Genomic DNA, 10,869 nt, shown 5'->3' on the forward strand with positions numbered 1-10,869 from the left:
TCATTGACTATTGTTCGTCATATTGCTTTTTCTGGGGCATATTATTAACGAAGGTATTTCTTTGAGGTACGCCTCATATATTGTGAATTGAAAACCATCCGTGCACTTTACATTTTTACGCCATTCAACCAATAGATATTAAATTGTTGACATTTTAATGTTTCGTAAGGGGAATTTGTAAAACGTCAGAAGTATTTCTGTATCTCTATAAAAAGACAAATATTGCGTAATTTTACGACATAGGGGTGGGGATGTTTTCAGTGATGCTTTCTTTTTTTAAATCAGTCAGATTTTTCTTTATTAGTATAACTATTTTACTAAATTTAACAGAAATTAGAAATATTTAGTTCTCACTTCATGACCTTGGCCTGTGCTTTTATGGAAATTCTATTCTCGTAACACTTTTACACTCGAACATAGGTGATTTACACCGAACATATAAATGGACATCGACAATTTTTGATTGACTTTGGTTATACGAAGAAAACACTGAATATGGCAGAAGGAATAAAATTAAGTTTTTTGGACGAATGGAGATCATGCATTAGCATGTAGCATGACATAAGTCTTTTAACTTGCACAACCTGTTGGACATCACTTTTTCGTTCCATCAGGGCTGCTTATATTTTTTCAAATCAATCCCCCTATTTCATTTATTAGTGCTGATGACGTTTAGAATCACTGGAATGGCGAACTTAGGCTATTACGGGTATGCCGTTGGGATAACAACCATAAGAATATCTCGGTGTTTAACATAGCCTACGATAAAAGGGAGATAACGATTCGATGATGTGTCGTTGTTTGGTCTGCAGTATATCAATTGGAATTTTAACCAAAAATCCGAATAATTATGGCAGAAACAATTCTCCATTTCTCTTAGACTACAACTATCTCGAGCAAACTTCTGACAGTGCGTTACAGAATTACTAAGACTGTGCTTGTTGTGAACCATTATATTTTTCTATAGATAGGCCTTGCATGCCATTCTAAATTTTGTTCCAAAGCCTACTTCTATCTATCTTTAAAAAGTGAATGGTCTCAAAACCTCAATGAAACATTAATAAATGAAATACGCTCCGCAACTCCCGAGAGACAGTATTCCGAAATATATACATATAAGAATAAGTAGCCTATTATCGAAACAAGATCGCTTCACACACTAGTTATCATTTGTTGAACCAGTCAATGTAATAGGTGCCATTGATGACATCACCGATTGACCATAAAAGGAATAAAAACAATTCTTCAACCTTGACTTCTTCGGTAATCCAAAATTGTCGTTCAAAACGTAAACAATTCTACTGTGTGGGCGAAGGCTTATTGTGTCAATATACGAAATCCGCTGGTTCATCATTATCTCTTGACGTCAATTTATATTCCTATTACATATCCGTAGGCCTATAAGAATCTAATAGGATCAAATCACTACACGATCAGAATATAATTTTTGGGGAACTATAACAAATGATATATTATGATATATATAGGGATATTGATTTTATCAGTGAAATCGTAAAATCAGCATTTATTTGAGTTGACTCGATAATTGAATGGGGTGAAGAAATCCATACTTCAATTTTCATTATAGGATAATCTAACTGAAAGAATTTAAAATCCACATAATTTTTCAGTAAGAACCTTTGATATTTTGCTGAGCAGACTCCGTGTAGGCCTAAATGGGTAGGACCAATTTTGCTGGAGATATAGGCCTATTTTGGGTTACTGCCCTTGAGTAGGAATGCATTATAATGTTCGCTAAAAGGGCTTTTTACAGGTGAAATGTTTTGTAATTTTATATATGCTATGGCATATGAAATTATTTACTTCCAATAACGTCGTAGACCTCTATATCAAATGTAAGGTCAAAATACAAGTCAATACCTTGCCCAATGTCAAATTTGTCGACATTTCGGACTAACTGAGTTTAATCCGGAAGTGGTGATGTGGAACTTAAAAAGATAAAAGATTTACCTCCCTTTACTTTTCATATTTTTTCCCCCCATTGGATCTGTTTTAAATTAGGGATTTTGATTCGGAATTCACGACTCACATTTGATATTAATTGGTGTTAGTCTATTTTGAAACCGTTATAATATGTTTTTAATGTTAAATTGTCGCGTAGCTGTCAATAATATAGTACCTGGGCGTAGGCTCTTTGCATTGGTCGGACTACTTTCGCAGCCATAGTGGATCGACTGCTTCCGTTTGTTGGCGATATTTGTTTATTTTTGACAAATGACAGAATATTTCTTATTGAACTAAATATTCGTTCGTCATTTTTATATCAACACGTTATGTGTGCAATTGGATTCAAGTATATGCCCATCAATTCACGAATTATTTCGATCCACTCAAATTGTTGTTGAATGAAACTTTTTTAATATTTTTACCAACCAGTGAGTTGACCCAGTGCCACTTGACTAATCCACCAGCTCAACAATCAAAAGTATAAACTCACAGTCTTGAAACTTGTCAAACGTGCCTGGTTGGGATTATCTCATTTTAATAATTGCCTTTCATAAAAATCTTGTTCAGGAAAAAGGAGTTGCCAACTGAACCAGATATGATTCAATTTCAATAAACAGCTGGGCTTGTCAAACCATTTCATCCTAGCAAATGTAGATCTATCAGAATGAGTGACAAAAAGTTTGCAAATCCTCAAGAGGAAATAAATTATTGGAGAGAAAATGCCCAAAGATTTAAACAAGAGTGAGTTGATTTTGACTTTCTTTTATGTCATAATAGATACCGGCATACCTAAACAAAGCAGAATTCAATTGTTGGTGAATCATACATCAGATTTTGAGAAAAAGCTGTAGTCATAGCTGATAATTAAAACCAGCAAATACATGAAACATCATGAACTTAATAATATTTAAATCTTTACGTAACATTTTCCTAAGGCATGAAGTATACCTGTGTCTTTAGCTCTGACAACAGATGCAATAATTCAAATATCTTCGATTCCATTTAGCATAATGCATTTTCTCTTTCTAAAAGATTGTAAACTTATTGCATTCAGGTTAATAATATAGGTCAAATTCTAGGCTAAATGCTGTATAGGTATATAATCCAAACTGTTCCACATATGTAGGCTATTACCATATAAATGGGATAGTACGTAGATAGATGACTGAATGAGAATGATAAATGATGTTACATAATGTAGTCTATAATTAATTCTTCATGCTAGGCTAGACCTATATGTAACTGATAGAATTCTGTTAGACTGCACATATTTCAAGTCACAGTTTTAAGATTTGTAGTTAGCACCATCTTAACAGGCTATAGACATAGATACCGTATTCCATTTTGTTTAGGCTGGAAGAAACAAAAGAAGAACTCGAAGAATTTCAGATTAGTAGTAAAGAATTAGAAGATGAAATGGAAACACAGCTTAAACAGTTAGAAAAGAAGAATGGAGATTTAGAAGCAAATAATGCTAGGTTGAAACAAGAAACAGAAACTTTGAGGGTGTGCTTTTATTTACTTAACTCTGCCATTTCGGATCTTTGCATTTAACATTTACTCCTAACACTAGAGAGTACATTCAAGGCACTTGTAGCAACACTTTTCTCATTAACAAAATATTTAAAAGGAAAGACAGATGAATTCCTTATTATTGATTTTTTCAGAAAAATTGAATGATTTTGAGAAGTAGTATCAATATTGTTCATTGTTTCAGAATAAACTAGAATCTTTGCAATCAGGTAGTCATAGAAGAATATGTGAGTTAGAAGATGAATTAATACAAACAACGCATGTAAAAGATAATTTTCAGCGATATATTCGAGAGATTGAACAAGCTAATGATGATTTAGAAAGGTCTAAAAGGTATAGTTTATACCTTATTGTTTTTTTTTTAGTTTTGCAAAATAATGTTAAAACATATAAGTTGAAATTAAACTAATATCAAAAGTTAATTTAGGGGTTTGCTTATTGAGTTGAATTCATTCATTCATTCATGTGCAATAACTTGAGCAACTTAGTATCCAAGATCAAAGTAAATGATGTTTCACTGAAACAGGCTGAAAATGGTTTTAAATGCATCTCTATACACTATTTAGGAGGAAAAGTTCCTTTCTTAGTGTGAATTGACGGTTTTAAATTGTGAATGCTTATAAAGGGACAGATGCACCATTTTTTTTACCAATCCTATCTTAGTCTCAGAAATAGGAATTTTTTAGCTAAGCCATTATCACAAATAGTATTCACAGCTCGCTGCTGAAATTCATACTCAAATCAATGTATGTCCAGAATTAACCATGTTTGAATGTTAAAATGACAAGTCGTCATATTAAGATAGACTATAGAAAAAACATATGTAGAAATAGTGAGTAAAATCCCTAGTTTGAAGTATTTTATAAATAGCTCAACTGTCCCTGAACTGAAAATAGACACTAGGAAATGATGTAATTTTTATAGTTCAAAACTGTAAACCATCACTTGATATTCTATATTTAGGGCCACAGTGGTTTCTTTAGAAGATTTTGAGGCTAGATTAAATTTGGTTAGTAATATTATTTATATTTTTATATTTTTATTTTATTTTATATTATTCTTTATTTTGACCTCTACTGATCATTTTATTGTCTTTTTCAAACAGAAGATGGTCTGAAGTTAAAGTTATTGACTGCTTATACAGAAAGTGAACATAAACACATTCAGTGGTTACTTACCTTACCTATAGTTTTGTGTATGACATGTTACCTTGAGAGTGATTTTAATTCATGCTTTCTATTATCTGGTATAGGCTATAGAAAGAAATGCATTTTTAGAGAGTGAATTAGATGAAAAAGAAACGTTAGCTGAAACCGTACAGAGATTACGTGATGAATCTAGAGGTAATTAGCTTACTTGTATATCAAAATATAGGTTTTAGGAACATGCTTATAATATAATAATAATGAGATTGGCCCTTAGTGACAAGATTTTAATAGGAGTTTTACTTAAATATTTGTATTATCATTTATCATAATTTTACTGTCAAGTTATTTTTTCATTTTAGATTTAAAACAGGAGCTTCATGTACGAGAGCATCATGAAGTGATAAAAAATACCTCTGAGACCATAGCAGATAAAACTCAGGAAAAACTCGTAGATAGTGGTTATAGTGGTTCCAAAACTGCAAAAAGTGAACCTGTCACACCAACAACACCTACAACCCCAGTTCCCACACCTGGGAGAGGTAGTGCTATTTATTTACAATCTTTGAATGTTTACAATTATAAATGTTGTATATTTGATTGGCAAATTTTAAAGTATTACATTAGATAGATGTATTTAAAGGAAATTTGGTTATGTCTTTCTTGCATGTTTTTTATATACCATGGCATTAAAGGTTATATTCATTTAATGAATGGAAAATATTGTGGCTCTTTTTCAGGTTTTCTTAATGGTAACTCAGCACTTACGCCTGCTGCACGTATATCTGCTTTGAATATTGTGGGTGATTTATTACGAAAAGTTGGGGTGAGTTTATCACTTGTGAGACTTTTGGTGCTTGTTTGTTTTAAGAGAAGCAAGAGGTGCAAGTGCAACGTCTTCTGTCACAAATTTTTACTTCTTCCACTTCAACTGTTTTATTATTAAAAATGTCATACTGTTATATAAGTTGCAAACATTAAATTAGACTAAAATAGATACAGTTCCATTTTACTTTTCAATATTAAAATCTGACTTCAGGTTGTTCTAGTCCTCAACGGTTTTGATTTCCCTCTACAGTTTTGCCCTACTAAAAGGGTATACAGTCTTAACTGAAGTATCACAATTTTGCTCAAATTTAAAAGCAACAAGGAATGGAGTTTGTTCAGATTTTGACTTCAAATGACCATGGTTATTATATCATACAGTAGCTTTATTTTCAAACTTGTATCATATATCTGTGTTTCTAATTTAGGCCTTAGAGTCGAAGTTAGCTTCATGTCGGAAGTATGAGAAAGATCAACCTGTGAAGGGAAAAGGAAGCCCCAATAGTCCATTAGATTCCCCTAGGTAGGTACCTGTGTATTTAGATTGTTATTCCTCATTTATTCTGTATTTATTTTGTGTGAAATACCTATTCATGTAGGTATTGAAACAATGCTCTTTATCAAATGTAACTATATATTTATATTTTCCTGGCCTCTTAACCCTCTGCATTTGTGGATATATTACGCCATGTATGACATCGATATATTCTGTCAACATTATAAGCTTCATTTGTAGCCCCGATGATCAACACTTAGGGCGATGGAGGTTCAACCTTCTTCTTGTCTTTATAAATAGCACTTTTTGTGAAGTATACATAATATTAATTTTTTTTTCATGGTGGCTGGTGCTTTCTTATTTCATAAACATAATATATACCATTATGTCAAATGTAAGCTATGTTGGATATCTTCCAAGATTATGGTTTTATAAGAGCTTTTCGTGATTTTTCAATATTCCAATATATCTAGATATATCAATTTTAATTATAGCTATGAGCTCTACTCTTCTCTATTTTCTTACAAAGGTAAAATATAATATATAATGAAGAGGCTGTTTTCTTCCCAACTTTCTCAGGTCTGATCATTCTCGAGGACATAAGTCTGCTGCAAGGTGCCATAGTCAGAAGCATGTTAATTGTGCTCGTTGGTCGTATCATGGAGGTTCAGTGAAATTCTAAGTCATTATGTGTTTGAGGTATTTTATAACCCAGCTAGAGGCCTGATACTTTCCCAAATATTTCTTAAATCAACCTGAAACAAATTTTGTGGGAGTTGTTTTTATTCTGGGGCAGTTTTTAGAATTTGAAACATTTTTGTCCTTAAATGATTCTACCTTTAAATTACAGAATTTCATGAACCTCAAGTGTTGTTTTGTATCAACTTAAAGTAGATAAAGCTTTTGCACATTACTTTTGCATGTAATTTTGATTTTGTATCTTGGATTATTAGGACAAATGCTTTTTAAATATATGATAATAAAAAGATTGTGCCAGATTTCAGTATTAGCATTTCCTTAGAAAACTTATCATGTGGTTTCAGTTGTCTTTACTCTGTATATCTTGAATTGACAACGCTTTTTTTGTACACATAAGAATTATTCATAGTATATAGTAATTGCATGACATATTTTTATATTCTGTACTATTAATCTACTATTCAAACCATTCTACTACAAAAGGTACATTTAATTCCTATGAATTAATATGTGAATGACAAAACCCATTATTTTGTTGATATAATTATTTTCTATGTCAGATGTAGAATTTTTGGGTTTTTCTCAGTTTTTTTTTGAATGAAATACCTTTTTTCCCCAATTTACAAAGATTAATCTATTCATATTTTGATTTTGATTTCCTTCTATAACTTTTTAGTCAAAAATTTAAAACAAGGATAACTTTCTATATTATAAAAAAAAGTTAAATTGGTTTGTAAAGAAGTGTATATCTTTATTAATATTTTTTTCCACATAAATAACTTCAAATGAGGTTTATTGTTATAAATAAGACTATATTTTTATTTTATTTTTTTTATTACAGAATGAGACGTTTAAATCGTGGTGGGTCAGTGCAATCACAAGGCATGAAGATCTCCTCTTAAACTTTTATTATATTTATCATGACATTATACTCTAGTCTTATTACTATAAGGCATTTATTAACCTTCAAAATAACTAAATCAATTGTTCAACTTTTGATTAAAGGTCTTGTTGACAAATTCATCATCAAATATTTATGTTAATGACCACTAGCCCAGATGACATAATGTCAAAAAGCACAGAGGTATGATTTCAATTTTGTACAATTGGAGCTCAAATGAATACTTTTGTTAGTCACTTGATTCCACTGTTAAATTCTTGCCTTTCACTCGGAACATTAATGCTATTATAAATTAGAATTTTAGTTGCTAAAAATATTTTGATTAAACAAAATCTTCACAAAAATATAATCAACATTTTAAGAAATATAGTAATTTGAGTATTAAATATAGTAAAAAAACTATACATGAGTAGTCTGAAAGGTCAGTGTTTGAGAATTTTATAATGAGGAATGTTGTAATTTGACTCAAGGTGACATCGTGGAATTCAAGGTCTTTAATTTAAGGTGAGCAATAACTGTTTAAGGAATAGAGTTAAATTGTATAAGACTGATATACACAGGTTGTGAAGTATTTAGTTTTATTTTATTAGACATTTCTTATTAAGTTAAAAAGTATTCTAGATACACAACAGGGTGCATTCCAGCTCTATCCAAATGCTTGAATAGTTTTTAAATTAAATGGGTTTCCCCTTTTATGCTACTAGTTATACTCTATATTGAATCTTTGAGACCGCAAGTTGAGACAACTATTTATCTGTACAGGTATATAGTGCTGTTATTCTAACTTTCTAAATGAAATTATTACGACAAATCTGAAATTATTTCTTAAAAAACTGGATGCTCAAAGAAATGAATGATTTCACAGTAACATAATTGTTAAATTTCAGTCTGATAAAATTGCAAATTTGAATGTTTTAATTTGTGTTTTTCTGTGTGAGACTGCACTCGCCATCAATGATCTGATGAAATTGTTATGCAATGTATGTACTAGGTCATTAAAATATTAACCAATTAAATGCCATATCAATAAGAGATTTTTGGGGAATTTCTTGATCAAAGTTCAACTGAACACTGATTTGTCAGATTATGGATGGCTAGTAGGGTAAATAATAACAAGAAAGAAAACATCTTGATAAGCATTTTAATTAGATAATAAATGTCTAAGAAATGACCTTACACTTGTACATTTGAATCTTGAGATTGTGTTTTAAGGACCAGAATAATGGTAGTTGTGTATTTTGTATTATAAGATTATTTTATTATGGTTACAGTTGTATATGATGAAACTGTTAATGTAAATATTTTGTAGTAAAACCAGTAAATGTACATATCTATAATATGAGGTAAATTGATAAACTTTCAAATAACATATACTTCTCTGTACAGAATCTGACCAACCTGAACCTTATAGAAATAATGGCAAGTTCAAGTTTTTTATGTGTTTCTACCAAGTTAACATTTTTTATTCAGTTCAAAAGTATAGAGAAATTATAGGTTTAAAAGGGATTGTAAAGACGTTTTCTAAAAATTGCATGTGTAATGGGGACACGGATATCATAAATTTGCACCATTTCAATTTTCAGTCAGACGTCTGTGGTTCCTGCAATTCCACAAAAAATAAGTACACGCAAAAAACCTTATATGATAAAGGATGTTTTGCAATTAGTGACGTTATCAAACACATATATTTTGTGGAATTGCAGGAACCACAGACGTCTGACTGAAAATTGGAATGGTCCAAATTGATGTTGTCAGTGTCCCCCATACACATGAAAATTTAGAAAACTTATTTATTTTCTTATCAAACTTAATCAAGAGCAGTTAAATTTGCTTCAAGATAGAATAACATATCAAAATAGACTTGGCATTATCTCTTCAAAATATAACTGATAATAATATGAATAGGATGAAAGGGTTCAACCATAAAAATCTCAAATATGTCTGATATAGAAGACTTTACTTGCATAATTATTATTACTGTGAACATAGCACAAGTAATGTGAACATTATTACTAAAACTGTATTCTTCATAGAACGAAATCTAGTACAAAGAGATATGAATTTTTAATTTAGCTCACTTTTTCTTCTGATCACTACTTTTTCAATGGAAAATTGTGAATGAAAAAAATAGTTTTCAAATTTATACTTATTCCTATCATACTATTTAGAATGATTATTATCTTTATATCTTCCTTTGAATCATCCTAAAACATGATTATGTTGCTAACTATTTGTTGTTGGATAATTTGCTTTCAGCCTGCTAAAATTTTCAAGATTTAACCATTGATGTTCATTAGGTAAATTATCAGGTAAAATAGAGTTTTAGCTATTTTTGGATATGTGCATGAATATATTTGTACGAACTAAGTAGTATTAATGCTATTTAACAAATGTGTTCAGGTGTCAATATCTTAAAAATTAAGGACTGGGTTTGGTAAAAGTAGGGTGACAATCCAAAATATAAAAATATAATAGTGAAAAGTTCAATTCAAGAACGTGCCATACTCATAAGAAATAGAGTATTTTTCTGCTCATAGATTTACATTCCCTTCCTATTTAGTTTATTATATTATTATTTAATGGTATATAAGCCTATAGATTATTTATATAATTTAAGTACCTTATTAACAACAAACAATTGTCTTGTATATCCAAACCTGTTTTAGTTTTACAATCATTGCCAACTGTGACCACATATTTACATCAACACAAATAATACAAAATGCAAACATCATTTGGAATTTACATTTTTACAGAAATTGTCTCTTATTGATTTATGGATAGGATACTGAAATATACACTTGTGTATTGATTTTGGATAAAATTTTGAAACCATGCCTTTCTGATCATAGTGATAGCCAGGGTAAATATATGACATTGAAGTGGGAAATTTACTTTTATCATAGAAATGAATGATATATCCCTAATAAACCTGAGATAACTGAAATTTTGAAGTGTGCTGTAACTCTTATCTACAGATTTGTCTCTTGGTATAATGGTTTTGGATCGATAATATGTCTTGTTTTACTCTCATTATTAGTTTAAAAGCATTATATATTTTTTTGTTGAGTTTTAGATATTAGTGTGAAGCTTTATATAATAAACTGCATGATTATAACATGCTATGCTATAAATAGGTGTATATGATCATGTATATTAGCATTGTAAATAACATTTTATATTATTATAATATGATACAGATAGAGTAGAGAAATCCTTAACTCAAACATCCCTTATTAATGGTAGTGTAAAAATAACAATTTCCTTCAAATAGAATTTTGAGATTTTGAGAAAGAAAAATT

The 10,869-nt window shown here is 30.2% G+C and overlaps 1 protein-coding gene across 1 annotated transcript; it reads left to right on the plus strand.

The window, feature by feature from the left end:
* Positions 1-1,975: 1,975 nt before the first annotated feature.
* LOTGIDRAFT_209939 (hypothetical protein) lies at positions 1,976-5,998 on the plus strand (the record flags this gene model as incomplete). Its single annotated transcript, XM_009061801.1, has 9 exons — positions 1,976-2,067; positions 2,536-2,709; positions 3,321-3,474; positions 3,686-3,834; positions 4,465-4,510; positions 4,754-4,844; positions 5,009-5,191; positions 5,387-5,472; positions 5,900-5,998. Exons 2-9 carry the CDS (start codon positions 2,633-2,635, stop codon positions 5,996-5,998), a joined length of 885 nt encoding a protein of 294 aa, XP_009060049.1. The 5' UTR covers positions 1,976-2,067; positions 2,536-2,632.
* Positions 5,999-10,869: the final 4,871 nt, after the last annotated feature.

Source organism: Lottia gigantea (assembly GCF_000327385.1).
Source record: "Lottia gigantea unplaced genomic scaffold LOTGIsca_5, whole genome shotgun sequence".
Lineage (NCBI taxonomy): Eukaryota > Metazoa > Mollusca > Gastropoda > Lottiidae > Lottia > Lottia gigantea.